The following is a 27,833-nucleotide window of genomic DNA, read 5'->3' as shown; positions in this document are numbered from 1 at the left end:
GAGAAGAAATAGGTATAAATATTTCAAATAAATATCTCAAAAGATAATTTTTTTTTCAAAAAATAATTTCAGTAATCAAATGCACATTAGATGTCATTCTCTACCACTAAATTGGCAAAAAAAAAAAAAAATCACAAAGCCTGGTAATACAAGATGAAATTCAAATGGAGTTTACGTACACTGCTGGTGGGTATATAAATTGGTCATGATTTAGCATTATCTTGTAAAGCTGAATATTTGCAAGCATGTAGTAGTTGCAGATACAGCCCATGGGGCCACAGTTTGCCAAACCCTGAAATAGATGGAGGAGTATTTGGGGAAGTACTGATGCTCTGTATGATTAGCATATGTGATTGCCTAAAGGAATTGTCAGTAGGTGAGATCCAAAAGGTTGAGTAGAGCCTAGTTTTTAGAGGCTTTATATGTCATACCAAGAACTTGTGACTTTCCTCTTCCGTGGAAAGCAATAAAAAAAAGTCATTTAATCACATTTGCATTTTAGAAAACTCATTCTTGTGGCAATATAGAGGAGAAATCAGAGGAAACCAGGATGGGAAGCAGAAAGGCTTCCCAAGAAAGCAAGACGACAGGGTCTTGTGTAAGGCCCTAGCTCAGCAGATAGACTTAACTGTGTTTAAGAAATAAGAGAACACACTAAGGCTCTATTTTGCCCAACTGAATAAATTTAACTGAATGGAAGGCTTAATGAAAAATTCGTAAGTAAAATATTTGACCTTCATTAAGTCACTGTGAAGCAAAAAATATTGAACATGTTTTTTTCACCTTCAAGTACCTTCCTAAAACGTGATGCTTATTTTATTGTTTTTTAAAAAAGCATTTCTGTCATTTCTTCAGGATTTTAGGTAAAACTTAAACTGCGGTTTTAAAATCAAAGAAAATCAGAGAATCACAGACTACAAGAAGATGTAGTGTGTAAGCCGTGTGAAATGAATTTTAAATCTTTGTAATGTTAATCTATACTCTATACTCTTATTTCATAGTTGTTTAAGGGCTTCATAGACTTCTGAGCTATTATTTTCCATATCAGAAATTGTCAGGTAATACCCATGTCTTTATTAAACAAGCATAAACCGTATTTTAGTTAACCTTTTAAACAAAAGGCATGCTATATAGCTGCTCTCACTTTTTTGCCAATATAAAACTCCGATAGGCCCTGTTTTTTACTGCCAGCCATCTGAGACTGGACGAGTTCCATAAGATCAGATGATATGATGAAGCCACAGGACTTCAAAGAATCATGGAGTTAAATAATGCACATTTCAAGATGCCCGTAAGGCTAAGAAGTCTACTGTGGCAGACTGTTTAATTAATAACATGTACTTTACAAAACTCACCATTATATATTCATACAATAGACTTAAGATTTCTAACAAACTGTTTTCTAGTACTTCCAGTTCCCCTATTCATAATTCGTGATTTTTGTGCGATGGATCCAAAGGGCTGACGTCCAGGGCAATGGCACCTCTACTATTTCTTTTAGTACCGGTGCTCCACATCTTATAGGAACTCTTCCCATCATTGTATCGCTTGATATTCCTAAAAGCTATATAATATAGCCACTGTTATTTTATAAATGAAGTCTTAACTCAGAGATGCCAACTTGCTCATTGTTGCACAAGTAAGAGCAGGAGCTGAGAGTTAAAATAGAGCCTTACTGATACCAAGTTTCTTGTACTTTCCATGACTCTGGAATTTTCCTACACTTTGATTGGGTGGTAGATGGTGGTGGATGGTAGAAACAGTTAACTTTGTGAAGAGTGGCTAACACAGGGCTACAAATGTCTAGAGACAATTCAGGAACATATGCCCACATCCAAAATAGAATATGCATATCTGATCAAGTCTATTTATTGGGGAGATAAAATAGGTGACAGCTTTGTAAACTGGGTGAGATATGATGTTGACCTGACTCAAGGTGGTAGCAGTGGAGATGGGAAAAGAAGGCACAAGAGATATTTAGGAAGTACTAGTACTCTGTAACTGATTGTATGAGGAAAACAAGTGTAGTAATCAGCATCTGACCTGTGTGCCCAGACAATTCCAGTTTTTGCCTCCTATCCTATGATGACTATCGAGAGTATCACCTTTTACTTTCAAAAGCTTCCAAGTTTGGTTGACAAATAAGTGCTGATCCTGGAAATGAGAGGAAGATTCAAGAATGTTGCCCAGGTTTTTGGCTTGAACACCTGTGTGGATAGTTGTGCCATATACTGAAAGAGAGTTCACTGGAGGAGAAAGCGGTATGAGGATACTGGGTTATGGTGTGTCTAAGGTAGCTGCCTTAGCTGAAGTGAAGGCATATAACAAGAACCAGATGACGACCTGGTCAGGAGTTCAGCTCGGAGCCCCGACCCAGGGTTAGAGATCTGTTGACTTGGGAGCGATCAGCATGGATGGCACCCGAAGTGATGAAAGTGGATGAATCACCGAGCCAGAAAGTGTCAAGAGGTCCACTTCCCCGAGGAACTCTAAAGCAACACCTATTTTTATGGGAAGCAAAGCAAGGAGGGGCTCACATGGGAGATCTGGAAAGGAGAGGCCAGGGTCATAAGAAAACTGGGAGATGAGCAAGTACTTGGAAGCCCCTGGGAAGGAGCGAGAGCAGCAGCAAATGCTATCAAGGGGTCACGTACGGTGAGGAAAGTGTGCATGGAGCTCAGTGACTTGTGAGTCATTAACATCGGCGATGGTGGTTTGGGGACCTTGAGAGACGTAAGCTTGTATTTTTTATAGCTTTAGTATTTTATTTTTTAGTATTTATAGCATAGTATTTTTTTTATTTAAATACAATTACTTACCATATAGTGTGTTGTTAGTTTCAGAGGTAGAGGTCAGTGATCCATCAGTTGTACATAACTCCCAGTGTTTATCACGTCACGTGCCCCCCTTAATGCCTGCCACCCAGTTACCTCCCCTCCCCTCCAGCAACCCTGTTTGTTTCCTGTAGTTAAGAGCCTCTTATGGTTTGTCTCCATCTCTGATTTCATCATTTTATTTTTCCCTCCCTTCCCTATGATCCTCTATTTTGTTTCTTAAATTCCACATGTGAGTGAGATCATATGATAATCGTCTTTCTCTGATTGACTTATTTTGCTCAGCATAATACCATCTAGCTCCTCCACGTCGTTGCAAAAGGCAAGATTCCATTTTTTTATATCTGATAATATATCATTGTATATATACACGACATGTTTATCCATTCATCTGCCGATGGACATCGGGACTCCTTCCTATTTTGGACATTGTTGCTATAAACACCGGGGTGCAGATGCCCCTTCAGATCATTACATTTGTATTTTGGGGGTAAATACCTACTAGTGTAATTGCTGGGTCCTAGGGTAGCTCTATTTTTAACTTCTTGAGGACCCTCCACCCTGTTTTCCAGAGTGGCCGCACCAGCTTTTGCATTCCCACCAACAGTGTAAAAGGGCTCCCCTTTCTCCTCATTCTCACCAACATCTAACATTTCCAGACTCATTCATTTTAGCCCTTCTGACAGGTGTGAGGTGGTATCTCATTGTGGTTTTGATTTGCATTTCCCTAATGTCAAGCAATGTGGAGCATTTTCTCAAGTATCTGTGGGCCACTTGTATGTCTTCTTTGGAGAAATGTCTATTCATGTCTTCTGCCCATTATTTATTCTTTGGGTGTTGAGTTTGACAAATTCTTTATAGATTTTGGATAATAACCCTTTATCTGATAAGACATTTGCAAATATCTTCTCCCATTAATGTAGGTTGTCTTTTGGTTTTGTCAAGTGTTTCCCTTGCTGTCCAAAAACTTTGTATCTTGGTGAAGTTCCAATAGTTCATTTTTGTTTTTGTTTCCCCTGCCTTTGGAGATGGGTCTAGCAAGAAGTTGCTGTGGCCAACGTCACAGAGGTTGCTGTGTGTGGTCAGCTCTAGGATTTTGATGTATTCCTGTCTCACATTTAGATCTTTCATCCATTTTGAGTCTATTTTTGTGTCTGGTGTAAGAGAATGGTCCAGTGTCATTCTTCTGCCCGTGGCTGTTCAATGTTCCGAGCACCATTTGTTGAAGAGACTTTTTTCCATTGGATGTTCTTTCCTGCTTTGTCAAAAATTAGTTGACCATTAGTTGAGGGCCCATTTCTGGGTTCTCTATCCTGTTCCATTGACCTCTGTATCTGTTTTTGTGCCCATACCAGGCTGTCTTGATGATCACAGCTTTGTCATAGGGCTTACAGTCTGGAATTGTGGTATCACCCACTTTGGTTTTGCTTTTCAACATTCCTTTGGCTGTTCAAGGTCTTTTCTGGTTCCATACAAAATGTAGGATCATTAATTCCAGCTCTGTGAAAAAAGTTGATGGTAATTTGATAGGGATTGTTTTGAATGTATATATTGTTCTAGGTAGAATAGACATTTTAGTGATATTTATTCTTCTAATGCGTGAGCATGGAACATTTTTCCATCTCTTTGTGTCTTCCTCACTTGCTTTCTTAAGTGTTCTATAGTTTTCAAAGTACAGATCCTTTACCTCTTTGGTTAGGTTTATTCTTGGGTATCTTATGGTTTGGGGTACAATTGTAAATAGGATTGATTCCTTAATTGCTCTTTCTTCTGTCTCCTTGTCAGTGTAGAAAAATGCAACTGATTTTTGTGCTTTGATTTTATATCTTGACATGCTGCTGAATCCTTTGTGAGTTCTAGCAATCTTGGGGTGGAGTGTTTTGGGTTTTCTCTATACAGTATCATGTCATCTGCGACGAGTGAGGGTTTGACAGATTCAGATGCCTTTTATTCCTTTTTGTTGTCTGATTGCTGAGGCTGGGACCTCCAGTACTGTGTTGAACAAAGGTGGTAAAAGTGGGCATCTCTGTCATGTTCCCGACTTTAGGGGAAAAGCTGTCAGTTTTTCCCCGTTGAAAATGATATTCATTGTGGACTTTTCATATATGACTTTTATGATATTGAGAACTGTTCCCTCTATCCCTACACTGTAAAAAGTTTTAATCAAGAAAGAATGCTATAGTTTGTCAAATGCTTTCTCTGCATCTATTGAGAGGATCCTATGGTTCTTCTTCTTTTTTTTTATTAATGTAGTGTAGCATATTGATTGACTTGTGGATGTTGAACCACCTTTGCATCCCGGGGATACATCCCACTTGGTTGTGGTGAATAATCCTTTTAATGTACTGTTGGATCCTATTGGCTGGTATCTTGGTGAGAATTTTGGCATCTACGTTCATCTGGGATATTGATCTGTAATTCTCCTTTTTAGTGGGGTCTGTGGCTTGGGAATCAAGGTGATGCTGGCCTCATAGAACGAGTTTGGAAGTTTTCCTTCCATGTCTATTTTTTGGAAGAGCTTCAGAATAATAGGTATTAATTCTTCTTTAAATGTTTGGTAGAATTCTCCTGGGAAGCCATTCGGCCCCGGGTTCTTGCCGGTTGGAAGATTTTTGATTACAGATTCAATTTCATTGCTGGTTATAGATTGCTCATATTATATTGTTATGATTGTTTGTATTTCTTTGGTGTTGGTTGTGATTTCTCCTCTTTCATTCATGATTTTATTTGTTTTGGTCCTTTCGCTTTTCTTTTTGATAAGTCTGGCCGGGGGTTATCAGTATTCTTACTTCTTTCAAAGAACCAGCTCCTAGTTTTGTTGATCTGTTCTACTCTTCTTTTGGTTTGTATGTCATTGATTTCTGCTCTTATTAATTCTCTTCTCCTGCTGGGTTTAGGCTTTGTTTGCTGTTCTTTCTCCAGCTCCTTTAGGTGTAAGGTTAGGTTGTGTATTTGAGACCTTTCTTGTTTCTTGAGAAAGGATTGTATTGACGTATACTTCCCTCTTGTGATTGAATTCCGGTTTAAAAGCATCGTGGTCTGAAAATATGCAAGGGATGATCCCAGTCTTTTGGTATTGGTTGAGACCTGATTTGTGACCCAGTATGGGGTCTGTTATGGAGAATGTTCCATGTGCACTTGAGAAGAATAGATATTCTGTTGCTTTAGGATGGAATGCTCTGAATATATCTGTGAAGTCCCTCTGGTCCAGTGTGTCATTCAAAGCCCTTGTTTCCAAGTTGATCTTCTGTTTAGATGATCTGTCCATTGCAGAGTAGGGTGTTAAAGTCCCCTACTATTACTGTATTATCAATGTGTTTCTTTGATTTTGTTATTAAATGACATATATAATTGGCTGCTTCTGTTATAGGGGCATAAATATTTACAAATCTTAGATCTTTTTGTTGGATAGACCCTTTAATTATGATATAGTGCCCTTTCTCATTTCGTATTACAGACTTTGGTTTAAAATCTAACTTGTCTTATATAAGGATCGCTGCCTCAGCTTTCTTTTGATGTCCATTAGCATGATAAATGGTTTTCCACCCCCTCACTTTAAATTTGGCAGTATCTTTAGGTCTAAAAGGAGTCTTGTAGACAGCATATCGATGTGTCTTGCTTTTTTAATCCAATCTGATACCCTGTGTCTTTTGATTGGGGGACTTAGCCCATTTACACTCCGAGAAACTATTGAAAGATATAAATTTAGTGCCATTCTATTACCTTTAAAGTCACTGTTTCCATATGTTGTCTTTGTTCCTTTCTGTTTTATATTGCTTTTGGGCTCTCTCTTCACTTAAAGGATCCTCTTTAATGTTTCTTGCAGGACTAGTTAGTGATCACAAATTATTTTAGTTTCTATCTGTCCTGGAAGCCCCTTATCTCTTCTTTTGTTCTGAATGACCGCCTTGCTGGATAAAGTATTCTCGGCTGCATTTTTTCTCATTTAGCATATTGAATATATCACGTATCACGCCAGTCCTTTCTGGCCTACCAGGTCTCTAAGGATAGGTCTGCTGCCAGTTTAATGTTTCTACCCTTGTAGCTTAAGGGCCTCATTTCCCCCGCCCCAAGCTGCTTTCAGGATTTTCTTTTTGTCTCTGAAATTTACAAGCTTCACTATTATATGTCCTGGTGTTGACCTATTTTTATTGATCTTGAGGGGGTTTCTCTGTGCCTCCTGGACTTGTATGCCTAGTTTTTTTCCCCCAGATTAGGGAATTTCTCAGCTATAATTTGCTCCAGTATACCTTCTGTGCTCTCTCTCTCTCAATCTCTCTATCTCTATCTCTATCTCTCTCTTTCCTCTTCTTCTGGGATCCTGATCATTCTAATATTGTTTCAGTTTATGGTATCACTTATCTCTCAAATTCTCCCCTTGTGATCTAGTAGTTGTTTATCTCTTTCTCAGCGTCTTTATTCTAATTCATTTTCTCCTCTATGCCACTAAGTCTCTCTTCTGCTTCATTTATCCTAGCAGTTAAAACTTTCATTTTTTTATTGTATCTCATTAATAGCCTTTTTGATTTTGACCTGATTGGATTCTAGTTCTTTTATTTCTCCACAAAGGGATTCTCTGGTGTCGTCTATGCTTTTTTCAAGCCCAGCTAGTATCTTTATAAATCATTATTTGAACTCTAGTTCTGACATCTTATAGCTGTACTGATTAGGTCCCTGGCAATGAAAGAATAGAATGTAACTGTAAAAATGAAAATTAAAGACTTTAGAAAAAGAGTTGACAAAATAAGAAATTGATTGAAAAGGAGAAAAAATTAAACTGGAAACTAAAGAATCATGAGGAGAAAAACTATGAATTCTATATACTAATTCCCCCTTAGCACTGGAGTTTTACAGTTCTCAGTGTTCTGTAAACTTGGTCTTAGCAGGATATTCCTGCTAATCTTCTGGGGGAGAGGCCTGTTGCACTGGTTCTCAGGTGTCTGCCCCTCGTGGACCTGCACCGCCCTGCCAGGGGGCCAGGCTAAGTAATCTCTGGATTGCGCTCTGCAGCTTTTGTTCCCTAAAGGCTTTCCGCGCAGCTTCAGAGGATAAGTATAATGAAAATAGTGGCCTCCCAGCCTCCAGCCCTGGAGCCGAAAATGTGCTCCCCCCACTCTTCAGTGCACCCTTGGGGAAAAACAGTCAATCACTTCTGTCTCCCTGTCTCCCACTGCACTCCATGCCCACCCAGCCTGTAACCAGGTGTTTTTATCTCAGGCAAGCGACCCCCATTTAGAGTCTCCAAACTTTGCAGGCTCCAGCGGCATGCACCTGTACCCCTCCTCCCAGGGGAGGGAGGGTCATTGCTCCAGGGTTCTGCCTCTTGCTGGACCCCTGCTCAGAAAGCGGTTGCCTGATGGGGCAGCAGGTCCTGGTTTATGGCAACCCCACACTGAGTCCTCTCCTGGGCCCCGTGATTCAGCCAGCTTCCCAACTGGATGCCTGGAAACTCTGCCACATTCAAGTACCTGCCGTCTTCCTGTGACCCCCAGGGATCCTGAAGCCACACTGCCCCACCTAGGATTCCACCCCACTTAACCACCTGAGTGCCTTCCAGGCAGGGACATCCCACACCAGAGCAGGCTTCTAAAAGCTCTGATTTGGCATTCCACTGTGCTATCACCTTCTAGTAGCTGGCTTTTGGAGACCACCCCCCTCCTTTTATCTTCTCATATAGCACTTCTCCGTACCTCCCACCTTACGAAAAGTGGTCGCTTTTCCATTTGGAGAATTGCAGCAATTCTTTTCTTAAATTTCCAGTTGAGTTCATGAGTGTTCAGAATGATTTGACAGCTGTCTTGCTGAATTTCTGGGACCAGATGAAACTTAGGTCCCCTAGACCTCCACCATCTTCTTCCCTCTGATTATAGCATTTAATGATTGGGAAGTGAGCGTAAACAATTTTCAGAAATACAACTGAAAAGGAAAGAAAGCACTAGTGAAATACCTGGAAATTTGTGGAATTTACAGGATGATGGTGTCTCTAAAGCTGCTCTAAGATCACCTAATACATTATAGAGACTTCCATCTCTAACATCCATCATGAAAATGGAAGAGTATTTTTGTGTGGTCACAGCTTTTAAATTTAAGTAAATTTGTGTATTTGGGGGGTATTTGTATATTTTTAATCTAAATCTTTTACATACATTTTTAGGTAAATTATTTTTATATTGTGGGAGGAAGGACACAATTTATAAGGTTATATAAACTGTTTATATAACTGAACTGTTTTGCAAAAAAAAAAAATGCAACATATAAATTTGCTCAATAAAAAGGAAATACTGCCTTAGTTTTTGCAAAAAAAAAAATGCAACACATAAATTTGCTCAATAAAAAGGAAATACTGCCTTAGTTTTTCTCACTGTCCGAAGAATTCTGCTGCCTTTGGCTTCAGAGCAATGGGAACTCCTCAAATATTCTTTGACAGATAAAAAAGGTAAAGATTTATGGCAAAGGAAAGCATTTCTGAAAGAGGTGTTCCACATTGCCTTTGTGTATGTGCATAAATTATAAACAGGGCTCAAGGGTGCAGTCACTATAATAGCTTTCTGCTCTCTTTGAAGAAAATAGAAAATGCTCACTTAGGGGTTACTCTGTGTTTCCATTAATGAATCTTCTAAGCTTGAATGATTTTAAATAGGATATTTATGTTCCTTGGTTCTAGTAGGCCAAGAACTTAGAAAACTTTGTGTGATTAAAAGTATCTAAAGTAATAAATTTACACAGACATTCAATAAAAAAATATTAGTAATAATAATAATAATAGTAAATGACACAGCTGAAGACTCTAAGGGAAGGATTCACAGTCAAGGGAAAACAGCCACCAAATCATATGTTCCTGGAGAATTTGATTAACCTTTTATACTCAAGTTTAATAATGATGTTGCATCTTTGATGAACAACTCTGCACAAGAGCTGTAATCATGACAGAAGTACCCTTACTTAACCCAAATAGATGAATTTGGTGTTTTTTTCTTTAACTGTTTGGGAAAAATTAATTGAAGTCTAGTATTTAATACAGACATACAGAGTATGACTTTAAAGTATTAACATTGTTGAACATAATGTTATGGAAGTCTTATTACCTTACACCCTGGATACACTTACTTGCAAGGTTATCGATGTCTTTGGTCAGAAATTTATTCTTATATTTGGCTTTCTGTTTCTGAAAATATGTTTAGATTAATATAGATTTTCTGATGAATTATTTAATAAGACCTAAAAAATATTCCTCAATCTCTGAATTTGCAATTATTTACCCACCACCTTTATGTCAGTTTTGTTACTTAATTACTAACCTCAGCTAGTATTTTTTTATCTTATTTAAATTCAGTTAATTAATGTATAGTATATTATTAGTTTCAGAGGTAGAATTCAATGATTCATCAGTTATATACAACACCCAATGTTCATTATATCACGTGCCCTCCTTAAAGCCCATCACCCAGTCACTCCATCCCCACCCTCACCTTCCCACCAGCAGCCCTCAGTTTGTTTCCTATATCTAAGAGTATCTTATGGTTTGTCTCCCTCTCTGATTTTGCCTTATTTTATTTTTCCCTCTCTTCCTCTGTGATCCTCTGGTTTGTTTCTTAAATTCTACATATGAGTGAGATCATATAATTGTCTTTCTCTGACTGACTTATTTCACTTAGCATAATACCCTCTAGTTCCATCCACATTGTTGCGAATGGCAAGATTTTTTTGATGGCTGAGTAATATTCCATTCTATATAATACCACATCTTCTTTATCCATTCATCTGTCAATGGACATCTGGGATCTTTTCACAGTTTGGCTACTGTGGATTTTGCTGATATAAACTTTTGGGTGCAGGTGCCACTTCAGATCACTACATCTGTATCTTTGGGGTAAATCCCCAGCAGTGCAATTGCTGGGTTGTAGGGTAGCTCTATTTTCAACTTTTTGAGGAACCTCCTCACTTTTCCAGAGTGGCTGCATCAGCTTGCACTCCCACCAGCAACGTAAGAGGGTTCCCCTTTCTCGGCATCCTCACCAACATCTAACGTTTCCCGACTTGTTAAGGTTAGCCATTCTGACTGTAAACACAGCTAGTATTAAGACTGCACACCTTGTGATCAGAGTTTATATTTGCATCTGTGTTTGCTCTGAATGTTGTCTGGTGGGCTTAGCAGTTCTGAAGATTTAGGGGAAATATATGCTACTCATGGCATGATATCTTTAGAAAAGTATCCCATAATAATCTGTGCTTTATTGAATTAAAATGGTATATTAAAGATATACTTACCTCATTGAATAAGAACTGATCTTTCAAAGAGTTTCAGAAACAATTAATTCTGTGAGATATGTCAGATCACAAAGAATCATCATGACCTTCTGAAAGCCAAGCATAACCTAGAACCTGTTGAGAATCAGCATTAATTAATGAATAATGATGATTTGTTGCATGCACTAAAGTTTTTTCTTAGGATTTCTACGTTAAACATTCTATCTTCCTATTTGAAGCAGGAACTGTTTAAATCAATTCAATTGAGAATTACAAATAGCATGGATTCTCTTTAGCTTTATATCTAACATTGAAATCTATTCCACCTGTTTTCATACACTCTGATAGGTTTGTGTTTCTAAAGTTGTTCTTGAGAAAGAGGAGATCGCCAGTATATTAATACATGCCTTGATGAATTGAACTATAATGTATGGTTTGAAATGTGGTAAACATTGAACTACCTCTATTCACAATTAATGAGATTAGAAATTTCCTGAAGCCTGGATATGGAAAGTGTCATATCAGTAAGGAAAACTCCCTTGCTTACCAGAAGAAACAAGCTGAAGGCTTGCTTTTTCCTACTTGAGAGTAACAGGTATCAAATACTCACCCATGGGGAAGTTTTATCCTATCTAACTGAAATTAAGACTGTTCTAGCAAATTGTTTCACAAAGTAAACTGCGTCTCTAACACTTTTCTTCAGACTATGTTTTCTATTGGTTTTCCTTTAGATGACTGTGTTTATGAAATGATACTGATATTAGATATGTCAGTTACTTTTGATTTCCTATTTGGAAAAATTAAAAATTGGTAACCTTGCCTCTCTTTTGGGGAGAGACTGGAGCAGATACTTAGATATGCAGATGTGCAGAACTTGGAGTGCAAGCAAGAGGAGGGGGGTTCGGAAGCCAAGACAGAGACGCTAAAGAAGAAAGAATTGAAATATAGAAAAATAGGTGATTTCTAAAATGAATTTGTAAATCATACATTGGAGAGATAGGAGGTTAAATTCAGGGCTTCATTTATTCATTCAGCCACCATCTCCTCACGCTGGGGTGGATGCTTTAAGGCAGTTTCCCAAATACACCTCATCCTAGGAGTCCTGTCACACAGATTCTTAGCAGGAAGGACCATGGATCTGAAAACATTGAGAAATGATGTTTTAAAAGACAGAAGATGTGTTGGATTTTGTCACTATCCTTGAGCAATTTATAATCTATCCTTATCTCTGTAAGCCTCGGTTTTTATATCTGCAAAATGTAAAACAATACTTTTCTTGTTTGTTTTCAACGTTAATAAGACAAAAGGAAAATATCTTCAGAGGATTAGTGGAACTTGTAAATTGACTAATAAGGTTCATGCTTTTGATTGTGTGATATGTGGGGGATGATGGTAGCTTTGAGAAAGGAAAAGTTAGAGTATATAATGAGTGGATAAAGAAGATGTGAGACACACACACACACACACACACACACACACACACTGGAATATTACTCAGCCACCAAAAAGAATGAAATTTTGCAATGACACTGGATGGAGCTAAGGTGTATAATGTAAGCAAAACAAATCAGAAAAAGACAAATACCATATGACTTCACTCATATGTGGAATTTAAGAAACAAAACAGATAAACATAAGAAAAGGGGAAAAAAGAGAGGGAAACAAACCATAAAAGACTCTTCACTATAAAGAATAAATTGAGGGTTGCTAGAGGAAGGTGGGCAGGGGATGGGCTACCTGGTGATGGGTACCAAGGAGGGCACTTGTTGTGGGCCCCTGGGTGGCTCAGTCAGGTAAGCAAGCATCCTTCTCTTGGTCTCAGCGCAGGTCATCATCTCAGGATTGTGATTTCAAGGCCTGTGTTGGGCTCCATGCTGGGCGTGGAACCTACTTTAGGAAAAAAAAAAAAAAAAAAGAAGAGGGCACTTGTTGTGATGAACCACTAAATTCTACTCCTAAAACCAATATTGCACTATATGGTAATTAACTAGAATTCAAATAAAAACTTGAGGGGGAGGGAAGGAATTTTTTGAAAAAGAAAATAATTTTTATAATAATAAAACAACTTTATCTTTACAATGTCCTGTTCCACAAGTTTATAATCTGGGTTTTATTTTTAAAGAGAATGTGAAATATTCCTTAATGTATTTGAGGGGTTTTTTTTGTTGTTGTTCCTCCAAAACAACTCTTCCTTTCAAACCTTCCCTATCACATCACAAGTTGGCACCTCCTCCAGTTAGACTAGGTGTTACTTAACCTAACCTCTCAGGTCCCAGACAAGTGCCATTGATGACCACTGCGAGGTGCCAAGCACAGCACCGTGTGCTTGAGTTCAGAAGTGTTTGCTGAACGAGCCAGCAAACAAATGCATCCCTAAATCTGACACCGTCTCTTTCCATGTACTCTGCTAAAAACCTTGCATCTGACTTTTAAGGACATTTGGAGAAAAATAGTTCAGCATTCCCTTTAATAGTCTTTACTAGGTTTTTAGTTTGGGGGATTAACAAAAAAACCTGCTCAGAAGGCTTTCCCATTATCTCTACCCTGAATCTCTTAGGCTGTAGTGTAGAATGCTTTTGCATTTATATATCCAGGTTATTTTTATTCAAATAAAATAAACACATTGTCTTTTTGTAGCAATTTTTGGCTGGGACTAATTTTCATTTCTGTGATAATCAGCTCCTTTCAGTAACTTATTTTTTAAATTCATTTAGCAGCAGCAACAGAAGAACCAGAAGTGATTCCAGACCCAGCCAAACAGACAGACAGAGTGGTGAAAATAGCAGGAATTAGTGCTGGAATTTTGGTGTTCATCCTCCTTCTCCTAGTTGTCATACTAATTGTTAAAAAAAGGTAAGACCTGGTTTTGTTCTGTCCCAATCACCTACCATTTATGTCACTAGTTTTCAAATACTGTTTTGTTTCCTTGAGCTCTTTTAAAATAGAACAAACAAGGATAATTGAACTTTGACAGTGTTGCCAGCATCTGAGTCTATTTCTCGTGGTTTTTAAATCAATTCCTATCTGTTCTTTGCGGTTTAATTTTGGATATAAACGTGTATTTTTTTGTCCAGTTAGCTTTGAAATTAATGTATGAATTTAAATTTCTCAAATGCAGAGATACTTGAGATACTCCTTTATCTTATATTTTGAAATATTATTTACTAATAATGGCAAAAATATTTATTATGATACTTGGACTATGGTCTGTGAATTCTTTTGTACTTACTCTATTTTTCTAAATGTTGGCTACTAGTAAGATATGAGAAGAATCTAAATATTATTTTATGAAATTGTATATTAAATATTCACTGACTAAATATTTCAGCACATTAACATGAAGAGTCTTTTTTTTTTTTAATTGAGCGCTAGTCTTTTATCCAATATCAACCAATATCGCCATCTTCTGGAATTCTATGAAGATATTAAGACGTACTGGGATTTAAACTGAACAGGAGATTAAAGTATACGCTTGCTGAAAAACATTTCGAAGTATACAGCCTTTATAACTTGGCTTCTATCTGTTCTATAAAATGTCATTATATGCAAGGCATTGTCTTAGTAACTGATAAAACTCTTCTGTCCTTCCAATCATATATTTTAGATGATACTGCAGTTTAGAAGGACTTTTTAAACAAGTCTTTACCTGCAGAGGACAGTCCTAAAATAGTTTTGTGTATAGAAGTGTTTGAAATTTATGAATTATATCGCATACTAAATGATGTTGCTTACATAACATTTAATCATCTACTATTAGGATTGTTTTATACGCAAAATAAATCATTGACAATATAGTTAAGACTCATAGTACATGTTTAATCATTCCATCAGAGTTTATTTTAATGTATTGCCTCTTTACAATTATCCCCTGGAGATATATATGTTGGAGAAGACACATCTGCATTAGAAACATTAGGTATGCATTATAGTGTTTTGTGTTAAATTAGCTACATACGTGCTTTCCCTAATAGTGCTTCCTCTTTTTGCTGTTGTCTACCTCTGTGGTTGGAGAATACATCATAATCGAGACAGGAAGATTTAAGTATCTTATTAACACGAATTTGCCAATCGAGATCAATAAAATGGCTGATTGTAACCTTCAGATTTTATGTCTCTATTTAGTTTAAATTTATACTTGCAGAGTTGACTAAACTGTTCAGAGAGTTAACTAAGCTTTGCTTCACCATTAAAACTATTCTAGTACCTTCAGATTGGAAATGAGAGCATGAAATTGGCTTCTGATTATGTCCTCACTCTGTTAGAATTGGGTTAAACTTATTGGTTTTCTTTGTTATTTATTCAACACTTATTTGTTATTTTAACCTTCCTTATCCATGGCCCTCTGTTTCAGAAATAACCACCACAACAAAACACTGAAACAAATTTCCAAAAGTAAACCAAAACAAGCTCTAAGCACGATTATTTTTGTGTGGGTAAAATGCTCTGACAACTGTCTAAAATTGCATAATGTAGCAAATTCTTTTTCTGGTTCATAATTTAAATGGTTGGCCTCTCTATTAAAATGCTTAATGTTTGACTTTTCATAATTATAATTTAAGTGATTGTCTTTTGATAGAAAGTATTCCAGGGCTTTCCTTTCTCTTCCTCACCACTACCTCTAGGACTAGGAAAAGTTGCAATTTTATAGACAGAAAGTTACATATTTAGATATATTTCCTTCCGACATATAATATTATAACTAAATTACTTGAATCCCTTATATAAGCAGCTTTGTAATGACTTTGACTCATATGTAGTATGTCTCAAATGTATCGTGTATGATTTAGTAACAAATATATTTATTATACATACACAAAGGGGTAGGTTTTATAACAGTATTGCATAGTATCAAGCTTAATCAATTTTAGTATATACTGTTTCCCTTTTAAACACAAATTTATAATAAAAATAATGTAAAATCAAACTATTTTAGTCTCTCATGATCTTTACTTTTATGGGAAATTAAGTTTCTCAAGACTTTATCCCTCACTGGGAATAATATACATAGGTATATTTCTCACGTAAGAAAGTTCTATGTATTTTTTGAGTTTTGTGTAAAGATATGGTTTGGAATTCAATTTAGTAAAATTCTACAGCTGAGGGTATATGTAAAGTAAGTTTTTAGGCTAAGAAAAGGGATAGTGCATCTTTCAAAGCGCAATGTCATTTTTTTTTAATTTAAACGCTGTTGAATTATTTCCAAATGTATGCCATTTTTCATTGGTTATGTATTATATTTTAAATGTGCAGCATGAATACATTATTAGTTCCCAACATAAATTTGAAAGTATGTTTCAATACAGTAAATGTTTGTGTATGATATCATGATCACATACATCTACTGTGGAAATATCTCCATGTATATATAGTGCATGGGGCATATGTATATTCACATAATATATGTATGTACCTCTGTACCATTAGGATATAACAACTTGTTTAGAAATTTAGATGTCATTCTGCATATATTCTATATTAACTTAATAGATATTTATGTTTTGTATTGAGAGAAAAATAGTCAATTTAGTGAACAGGTTCTATACACAGCAGTTCCATCTGTCATGGCTTTTCGATGGTAATAGATAATATTATGTTTAACTGCATGTTGAAATACACAATCCATTTAATTTTTAAATTTTTTGGCAGCAAGAGAAATATCAGCATGCTATTTTTTCCAAATTATGTATTTAAAATTTTATTTTTCTATTGCATATCTGTCTGTTTAATTGCATGGCAAAAAAAAAAATCTAACCAGATGCATGAGCAAATTGAAATGCAAACCAAAAAAAAAAAAAAAAAAAAAAAAACATGACTTTTATTTTATTTTATTTTATTTTTTAACGCACATTTTTCTGCTTTATTGAATGTGACAGAGTCACGCTTTTCATTCACCATTGCTTCTCTTTTTCCACTGTCTGTGATTTGCTTGCCAGGAGGAGCTACTATTCTTACTCCTACTACCTGTAAGTAGAAAACGGGTGATATACAACTTTACATGTGTTAAAGATGCAGTATCCCTTTTCAAAAAAAACAAGAACAAAAACTTTAAAGATGTTTGTGATTTTGGTGATATTTTCTGGACTCTAAAACTATAAAGTTTAACCATTAACTTATTTTGTTAATCTTTTTAAAAAGGGATATTGTATTTCTGTATGTTCAGCTACTTTTAATTTTATTTATAATTTTCCATTAATAGCTTTAGACTACAGCCCAAAACATCATTTATTTACTTAAGTCAAATCTGTATATTATAAACATGGTACCTCTTATTACAAATCAGGTCAGGTCTAACTGTGATAACATCTTTCTCCACATTTCCAGGAATCCAGGATGAGTTATAACTTCAGAACACCTTTGGTCTGGCCATCTAGGCAAGGAGTATGCTCTTATAAAAGAAAAAAAAATGGATAAAATGATAATGTTGCAATGACAAAGAAACAAAGAATCTTTTTAGAAAAGAAAAATTGAGTCAATTTATTATAACTTAAACAGAACAATAATTTTATAAAACCAAGACCAAAAAGAACCCTGTGATCCTACACAGAACACACCTAAGTCTCATCTATTTCCTTTTCTCTTCCAAACTCTTAGCTCACCCTGTACTTAGGTATGGAATATTAGTTTGAATAAGGACAGAGAATATTGTTTCTCTATTTCTCTAGTCATCTTCAGTTTATTACCTTAGATGCCAGGGCATTCATCCAATCCAAAGAAATGATGGTATGGTATCCTTGGACATTGCTTGGTCAATTTTGATTTGCCAGCTTTTAAAGCTTAAGGACTGTGATTAAGTATGTTTGGGGGGCATTTATCCCACAGTATTTATTTTACTAGGTAAATTTAAGCTAGCTTTACAATAAAATTTGATAAGAGTCTCAATGACTATAGCAGAGGTCTGCCAATATTTTAAATATTGCAAACGCTTGGCTTCCTGTAATCTGCTAAAACAAGCCCGTGTAAACTAACAGTGCTCATGGCTTATTGTGATGAATCATAATATCCTTGTTAAATCACATTTGATGAAGGCAAAGGTAATTAACTGTACCATTTCATACAATTATGGAGCACTTTTCCTCTTTATAGCCCACCCATATATCCACCTGCAGAAGTTTATGCTGTTGGCTGCTTTGATAATGAAAGTCATTTGCACATCTGTCAAACTCAAATAGTTGCAAAATGAATTGCTTAACTGCCCTGAAGTTCACCACATATACATACATATTACATGTATATATATATACTATATATTTTTTCTCTCTCTATAGATAGATATATATAGATATATACAGAGCATAGATACATATGTATATATATATGTAGTTTGCTCAAAGAGAGAAAAATCATCAAACACATAGGAATTAAAAAGTATTTATGAGAATGTCAGAAAGCTTACCATAAACCATTGCAATATTATAATGGGATTGCCTTCTTAGTGGATGGATAACATTTCTTTATTCTAGGCTATATGGTAGGTTATGGTGCTGTTACTGAATTCTTAGGGCTATTAGCATTATCAAACATAATTTGAAAGAATGTCACAAATAAATGATTTTAAAAGCTGCTTAAACATACCTAATCTAAATCTAAACAATACCTAGACTGAATTGGGGATTTTTTAATAAAAGTAAATAAATACAATTTAAAAGAAAACCATTTGATCTTTGAGCTAACATCCATTCACATTGTCATAGTGACTGTCACTCATGATCAAAACACTTAACTCTAATGTTAATTTTTATTTCATAATAACCTGAATTAAAGCCTACCTCACAGGGTTGTTGTGAGGGTTCAAATATAAAAACCAAGTTGAAAACACATGGCTGGCAAATAGTAACAAAGGTTATATATATCCCCCAATACTTTGTCATCTAACAAAGGTTTGTGAATCTGAAAAGTCTTTCATTGCCATGAAAACTTTTATCTGTGGTACACTTGACAAACTAATTGCTTCTTAACTTTCCTAACCCACAAAATATACATATAAATTATGTACATTTTAAAGTAAATCCTCAAAGTTTAAACCTGTCTTTTCTAAATGCTTTGAACTGCCCATCCTCAAAATTTTAACATTATTTTTAATCCACATTTCAACTGTGTTATTTTTATCCTGAGTTCAATCTCAAATTTTTTGAAAGATGAATCCAGTCTTCTTGTCCAAGAAACAAAGATTGGAAATTATTTCTTAAGTTTTTTTTTTTCTGTTTTAACACTTTAAAGGGGCAAAACATTTGTGCTTATATTCACATTCTTCTTCTCAAATTTATAACAACTGATGTTTAATTCCTAGAGCCAAGTAGATGCTTCATATTATGGTACACTTTTTAATGTGTCATTAAAAAAAACAAAAGGCAGCAACTGCATATAGTGGAACAGCTTAGGCTCAGAATTAGGCCATTCTTCCCTACTTATTAGACAGATAACCTTGGACAAGTTATTTAACTTGTCTGAGCCTCAGTGAACTCATTTATACAACTAGAATCCTCATGCCTTTTTCAGTGGTTTGATCTAAGAATTCATTGAATTAACAAATGAAAAGTGTAAAGCATATAATAGGCCTAAATCATCCATTCAGTGAGTATTTATTGAGTGCCTGCTATGTGCCAGAGATGGTCTAAGTACTAGGAGTAATGGTCCTTCCTACCATGGAACACACAGCGGGGAAACAAAAGGTTACTTGCACTGATGTAGGATGAGTGTTGTTAAAGGCACAAAACATGGCACCATCAAAATATCTAGCAGAGGAGCAGCTGGGTGACTCAGTTGGTTAAGCATCTGACTCTTGATCTCAGCTCAAGTCTTGATCTCAAGGTCATGCATTTAAGCCCTGTGTTGGGCTCCATGCCAAGCTTAAAGCACACACACACACACACACACACACACACACACACACACAAACCCACAACACCTATCAAAGAAACCTAACCTGAGGAAGGTTGTATTGGGATCAGGGAAGCCTCCCCGATGCAGTGAGACAGAATGGAAGCTAACCTGATATTAGAGGGAAAGGAACATTGTAGGTCAAAGAACAAACACCTTCTATGATGGTCTAGAGGTAAGTTTGGAAAGTGAAGTCTATAGACTAAAATATGACCTGTGGATGTTTAATTTGCCCCATGCAGGGTCTCCAAAAAAATAAAACCACTTGAAAAAAAAAGTCAGGAAGTTTAACATAAATATTCAGATTCATGACTTGTCTTTTAAAAGTTTTAAGATCAGAAGCTCAATCCTGGGATCAAATGCCAATAGTCACTTAGGCAAGTTGCCCCCTCAATGGCTTTGCAGTTCTCCAAGGTCCCCACCTTTCCATACAGTGTCTTTCCACTGGCAGCAGCACTTGTTTTACTCCCTATCTGAAATTTGTAAGCTTTTTGCAGGGTTTTTACCCACATAGAAAAAAGAGGTAACGCTTTCAATGAATACAGCAAATATTACTAATAAATGATGGTGGTGGTGGTCGTGGTAGTGATGGTGGTGGTGGTAGTTCTTGTTATACTTTTGCAACTGTTGTCTTATTAATAGTAGTGTCATTACCATTATTATTATTTCTTTAAAATATTAATGCTGTTTGCATCCTAAAGCCTAGTTTATGACAATCTTATTTAAGTGTCAAATCCGTTGTATCAGTATATTGGGTGTGTTGAGTTTGTACCCCTGGAGACCGAGTAATATAATTCTCAGAAAAGGAAAATCCAGAGTAGCTCTCAAATTGCCACATTAATTTTATAAAGGAAAAGCCCTTGGACAGAAATACAAGCATTAAATGAGCCTTTAAAAAATATTTGTAGCACATTTACTCTAGTACAGATATTAATGAGAATCAGAAGAATATGTCCTAGTTAATAATCTAGCCGAGAAATGGCATTCTCCAGACAACTAAGGAGTAATTCCAAGGCAACATAAACCGCTGCCATAAACATAATCTGGCTACTCCAGGCTTTTTAGAATGCCTTTATTTATATTATGTATAAATCGCCTTGTTAATGTGATGTAAATGTTTTATATACCTTTAATAGTTTTTCATTGCTTGTTTTATGTGTAACATCCACAAAGACCCAGAATGTGTTTCACGTCCTTGATATATAAGATAAAGATGTCAATATTTGAGTAGCTCAAAAGTCCTCTACTAATTTCTAAATCCCCTAAGCCACTTGCCCTGCTGTGTTTATAAGGCATTTCTTCAGTAAATACTCTGCCTTTTGGTTCTAGAACACATTTTTACGATTTGACCATGACTGTAACTCAAGATTATGATCATTTGTAGCGTATGTCAACACCGTATTTTCCAAACTCTTCTCAGGGTGCTTTTCTTACACAGTATATAATTTTTTCATATACATATATATGTGTGTGTATTTGCATTAAATCCAGCAGTGGTAAGTTCTATAACTCTCCAGATTAAGTTTGGATTAATGTTATAAATTTGCTGCTAAATATGCTAATGCTACATATGTTGCATTTTTACTGAATAATAAAACAGAGAATGAAGAATGGGATTTCTTTGTGCATTTTATTTGGGTGACTCTAGTAAAATAAACCTTAAAAACTAGTCATGTTATTCCCTAGAAGAACTTCTCAAAGGTGATCAAAAGAATTAATTGCCCAAGAGGAAAGCCAAAACGTAGCTTTAGCTTAAATTTTCCTTGAACAGTTGTACTAAGGAAGTATTTATTTATGGCTTTAATAAAGCATAGTGATAATTTATGACGGTTTTAATGATACAGGACGTGAAAGGCTTCAGTTGACTGCCTAAATGTTGAAATATCCATACGACAAATAGTTTTATAGCTACCAGCAGATGTTGTTTGAATATCAAACCTGATTCCTGAAATGATGAAAGTTAGAGATACCAAACCACATCTATATGTATTCTTATCCTTGGGCTTTCCTGCTGCTTACTGCTGGTGTTATCTCTCTCCAAGCCTCGCACTAAGTCTCCCCTTTGTATTTGCCTTGGCAGCAAGCTTGCTAAAAAACGCAAAGATGCCATGGGGAACACCCGGCAGGAGATGACTCACATGGTGAATGCTATGGACCGAAGTTACGCTGATCAGAGCACTCTGCACGCAGAAGATCCTCTTTCCATCACCTTCATGGACCAGCATAATTTCAGTCCAAGATGTAAGTTCTTCATTAAAATTTTAATAGGTGGTTTTGAAGCCCTTTAAATCACTTTGAATTCAACACACTACCTTTGAATAGTGAGAAAAAAGTAAAACAGAAATGGAAGAAGCAACCAGAAAGAGAAAAAGTGATAGAGGATATTATGGAATTTTTAGGGAGACTTGTTTTCAGTCTCGATACTGGATTTAGGCTAATTGCAAACTGTGTGACTTATATTACTGTATCATAAAAAATATTCATATGCTATTTAAGGCCAAATCACACATCATTGCTCTAAGTTGAAATACTTGATTACCCACATAAAATGGTTTCACTTCAGAATTTATTTATAATTATTTTGCCATTTGAGTCTTCTTTTGTGTAAGATAAAGTCCCTTTAGAACTTTAACATCGTAATTCTTTCTAGGAATTATCGGCATGGGTAAAATTATTCAATTATTCTACTAAAGACTCCTACTAGAGAATCTCAGTAATAAAACATTAACAGGGGGAAAGAAGAGACTACATGCTCTTAGCATCTGATGTGAAATCCCAAAGTTTACTTGCATTGGGGAATTGGCAGGGAATCGTACGATCCATCCATCCATCCATCTGTTCATCCACATTAAAAATTCCTAATGTTGATCTATAAAGGCAGGGCTTTGGAGACGTTTACGCTGAAGTACTCCTTAATGGCAGATGATTTGAATAATTGCCCCACAATCAATATTACTGTTTATCTTCAAATTTCCTGTGAACTTCATATCCTTTGTTCTATAGCACGGTGTTTATTTTGAAACTTAAATTTTAAGTTAAATTCCCTGCCTGTTTCTTCAAACCCTCACGTAAAATTGAGGCATGAGGGAGGCAAACCAAGTTTATCCTTGGCCGTGCATATGCAAAGGCATTCCACCACAGATTCCAGAGGTTTGCTTCCTCTGGTTTGAAACATGTATATAAGGAAAAAAGCAAACAAAAGACGTATTATTTCCTATACAGGTTAAACATGTATGCCTTGGTGAAGAGAAAATAAAGTATTTGCAGGTTGTGTGCATTTATGGCGTTTTATAGAAAGGGAAAGTGTTTTTTTTTTTTTTTCCTGAAATGTTCAGCTTGGTGAAAATTTTCAATAATTACTGGCCCTAAAAGCATCCCATAATTTCCCTTGATCTATATCTACAGCAAATTAATAGCTCTAATGCTGTATGAGTCATTTTGAAATTTAATTTTAATCATTAAAAGGGCCTTTTTGCTCTACTTTACTTTTACTCCACTGTAAGATAAATGATAGAGAAAAACATAAAATATTATTTTCGTTGAAAGTAATTTTGCTGAAAATATAGATATACCATCTCTCTAACCATCTGATTTAATACTTAGCCAAAAATGATATGAAAGCATTGTTGTTCCCCAAACTTTTCTGCCTATTGCCGATGTTAGTACCTTATTAAGAAGCTTGAATTCAGCAGTGTAACTATTGATATCCACTTATGAATTTGGAAAGAGGATTAAATCTCTTCAAGTTAACTGAAAAAAAAATTATTTGGAATGAAAATGAGATAATTACTTCTCTAAGTACTTTGCACTTGATAGATCTAAATGGGTCTCCACCACCACCACCACCTCACCACCGATTTTATAATCTTTATCATGTCAAGTTGAATCTTCCTGGCTGTTAAAATTGAACAGAATGCTGAACTTTAATTATAGATGCACCTTTCCTGGTGTTTTGAGATAACCCAAGCTGAAAAAGAGAATTTTACCTTTGCAGGTTATAATAATCAAAGAAAGTTTAATATAGTTCTTGAGAAAGCATAAATCTATTTTAAAGGAAAAATGTAAAATATAACTTTAGGGCAATATATTCCTTCATGAGCTCTGTTTTCCTGCAGTGCCCAATGATCCACTTGTGCCGACTGCTGTGTTAGGTGAGGCCCTAATTCTTTACCGTTCTTTCTTGCATGGATCACACATCCTTGCATGAGTTATATAGCTTTGTCTATACAGTAATGATTTACAGTGTAGGAAGCAGCTTGATTTTGAAAATTAAGCCATGATCTTTATCAAAGAGAGCAACTGTCATGAAACCAGTCAGATCTAATGGATTTCAAATTAGTAAAATGCTTTTTCAAAGCAACATATCTTTAAAGTCTTGGTTCTGTTAGATTTGGAACAAAAGTACAGTGGCCCTTAGTATATCACTAACATTTATATATGCAGGTTAGCAGAATGAACCCAAATACACACATCTCAGGGGCCAGTGCTACCTGAATAATTAGTTTATATATAAAAATCTACTTGATGGAAATATTTTTACAATTCCCCTAAGTTTATAGCAACTAAAGAACACATTTCCAAGTAAATATTTAAGGATGTGTACATTTGCTTGCATTTTGTCTTTATAAAGAATTTAATAAATGCAGGTAAAGTTGCTACAATATTGATGTGGGGTTTTGCATTCTACATGCATCTTGTGTGATGTGTTACCCTTCAAGAAATCTAGAATAAGCCAAGGTTTGCCACTGTACAACATCTAAGACAAATGGTGTTGCTAGTGATAAATAAGACCTTTTCAAATGTAAAATTAATGTTTGATCTAACTGTATATTAAAGAATGGAATGAGTTTCATTTCAATTTGTACTCTATTCCTTGACTAATTACATACCAATGACTCATGACCCGCTTGCTTATATGTTAACAAGTTCTATTATCAGTTTTACCTTCATGTTTCTAGTATTTAAGATGTAACCAAAGATATATGGAAATTGCCATACAAACGTATCTTAAACGTTCCCAATTCTCTTATGAAATATAAATATTCAAATTCCCTGTGAACATAAAACTTTATATTTTGTGCATGTTTTTATTATCCATGAGTTCAATATTTAAAATACATTTTTTTAAATATTAAGGAACAATACAACTAATTCAGTTAAGTGAAATATACCTCTTTTTTACTAAAATAATTATTAAACTTATAATTTTATAATATAAAGAATATACATCCTGAAAAAATTTGGAATTCATCCCAATGGGTAGCTCAGTCATGTAAGGGAGGAACCAGGAATCATGATCATTGGGATGGCACCAAATGCCTCAGAAAATGTCATTTTCTTTTAAGCAGAATACTATACAATGCTATCACCACCAAATTAATAAGTAAAATTCAATTAAAATATTAAAAACTCACCGAGGAAAAGTTAGTTACCTAAGTGTTCAAGTTTCATTACAGTAGTATTCTAAGAAAATGTTGAATTGGGTCCAACTCTTAGTTCTCCTGAGGACTCATGATATGAACCCATGAAAGTACCTTTTATAAGTCTTTGCTTTCCCAGTTTTATAAAAAGAAAATGAAATAATAAGGATGAGTTTTATAAACTATAAAGTTTAAAAGATTATTGCAATAGTTTGCCTTGAGAAAAGGGGTATTTATGTTTAAGGAAGCCTACAGTTAACACAATAGTTGTGAAATCTATTCATATAAGCAATTGTTATGTATTTTATTTCATTTTGAAAGTCAAGCTGGCTTTTTTAAATTATTCTTTAAAAACTAAATCCCACCAGTCATATCAGATGCAGAAATAATTTGTTGCATTTTTAATCATTCTTGGAATCATAGTGTTTACAGTTATTGTACATCCATTTGATTTTGTATTTGTAAAGCAATTTTTGAAGTCGCTTCAAATATTGCTTGATATTAATACCTACGTACTGATCTTAAAAGCGCTTAGAAACTTTTCATATTGATTCATATTTTTGTTTTTTTGTGTTTTACTGCTTCATTGGGTTAAAGTCCCTATAACTGGTAAGTGCATTGCAAAGAATTCTAGAAAACTTTTCCATCAAGGAAATATTCGAAGTTATTATTCTTAAATGTGTAATAAGGACAATGATTAGAACATGTACTCTCACTGCTAGTGACATTATTAGGTGGTGTAATGAGGTGGAAATGTACTGAGATTAATAATTCATCTGTGATTACTCTAATGAATAATGCTTATTGTATTAATGTGTTAAAGCTTAATGCAAAACAGAAAGCATTGTTTATTTCATATTGGACAATACCATGTAAGATTTGGAATATGAGTGAATTCTCTGTTTCTCACTGAGCCTTTTACAATTGTAAATATTCTGCTGCTCCAGCAGGTATGGTATGAGCTCTGGGGCTGCCCCACAAAGCCCGGGCTACCGTATTCCAGCTTGGGTGATTGCGTTTTGCCTCTCCAACATTATCCGTCCTCTTTGCTTCTCATCCTAAGCTGTATATTCTGTGCTAGTGCCCAAGCCAGTGGCTTCTCAGTTTAACTTATATGTTAACCTTTATGTCAATCTATTGATTGTAATATTTTAGCAAAGATAGATCAGTTGAGAGTGGTCTCATAGGAAGTAAAGGGTATTCATGAATCGTGTTTGCTAGCAAATGTTTGTGTGTAGAGGCGTGGGCAACACCCAACGAAAGGACATTAGTCCAGTTGGGTGGTTAGGTCACAACAGAATCCACCAGGGGTTTTTTGGATTCAGTGCCATATTTTTAGAAATAAGTGCCAAGAGAAAAGAAAAGAAAAGAGAAGAAAAGGAAAAAAAAAAAAAAACATTCAGCCTAGTAAGAGAAAGTAAAATAATGCAATCAAACTAAATTATAGACGCACACAAATCTGATTGTGGGGTTCTTTTTTTTTTCCCTTCTCCAGGAAGAAAGAATGTTTATCATGGGGACAACAATTCATTTTTTGCCATTTCCTATTTGTAGAGTTGGTGATAGAACAGGCAAATGTATCAGCACTTGAAATATGTTTGACTGTTAATTAAATATCGTTCTCTACAGTATGCATTATCATTAAAAACAAAAGTTCTCCCTAAGAGTGTACTTTCTCTTCTGTTAATGAATATGGCAGTATAATGCTTTCCAAAGTAACACCCCTTAAAACATTTGTTTTTTTTTTAAGTGGTAAGTTTAAATGTGGTAAATATAAGCATGCTTTTTCTCGTTGTAACGATTAGTGCTGTGGTCATTAAAATAATATTTATTCTTCATAGGTATAATGTTCTTGTTCATTTCTTCCTTGTGACATAAAGAGACTTAAAAGTTTCATTTTCAGCTCATAATACAATTGGGGTGGGGCCTACACTGTAATGTGGGTGGTGGGGGCTTCCGTTTGTCTTAACTGATTCATTCACCGAAATATTTATTGAATGACAGCTCTGCACCGGTCGCTAGGAATAAAAAGACAACTTTGACCCTGTCTCTGCCCTGAGTGTTCAGAGTTTAGTGAAAAGAAATCGATTACTAAAGAAATGACTGAAATACAGAGTAAAGTGAAAGGACATGGTGTAGAACAGGAGGTCACGGGAACGTAAAGAAGGAGCCGGGTAGCTCAGCCTGGATGGATCAGATCCAGAGGAACTGCCTACACTACCTGCTCATTCTGTCCCAGAGACATACCCTACTTGCTTTCACGCAGTGGCCACAAAAGTCAGAACATATTTATGGTAAAATCAACAGGCATCATAATAAACCCGAGGGCATACAGACGGAGTCTAAACGCGTGTGTAACCCAGCCAGCAGACTTAGTGGGGCCAGGGCACGACTCTGCAGGATGCCCGCGTTTCCCAGTCTGGGATGTACCATGCTCAGAAGCCCCAGGTGGCAG

The 27,833-nt window shown here is 35.6% G+C and overlaps 1 protein-coding gene across 10 annotated transcripts in view; it reads left to right on the top strand.

Annotated features, from left to right (window-relative positions):
- Window positions 1-27,833, top strand: part of PTPRK (protein tyrosine phosphatase receptor type K) — a 546,973-nt gene that overhangs the window by 490,729 nt on the left and 28,411 nt on the right. For 3 of the 10 annotated variants that reach the window (XM_072833598.1, XM_072833578.1, XM_072833654.1), the window contains exons 14-17: window positions 13,796-13,934; window positions 14,956-14,997; window positions 17,015-17,044; window positions 22,039-22,199. In XM_072833598.1, coding sequence (XP_072689699.1) covers window positions 13,796-13,934; window positions 14,956-14,997; window positions 17,015-17,044; window positions 22,039-22,199 — 372 coding nt within the window. Of the gene's footprint in view, window positions 1-13,795; window positions 13,935-14,955; window positions 14,998-17,014; window positions 17,045-22,038; window positions 22,200-24,073; window positions 24,110-25,975; window positions 25,988-26,873; window positions 27,275-27,833 lie in introns of those variants that run through there. The other 7 variants (XM_072833647.1, XM_072833628.1, XM_072833618.1 and 4 more) reach the window with 5 other exon arrangements.

This window comes from Canis lupus, chromosome 1 (assembly GCF_048164855.1).
Source record: "Canis lupus baileyi chromosome 1, mCanLup2.hap1, whole genome shotgun sequence".
NCBI lineage: Eukaryota > Metazoa > Chordata > Mammalia > Carnivora > Canidae > Canis > Canis lupus.
This window is presented reverse-complemented; position numbering and strand designations above follow the sequence as displayed.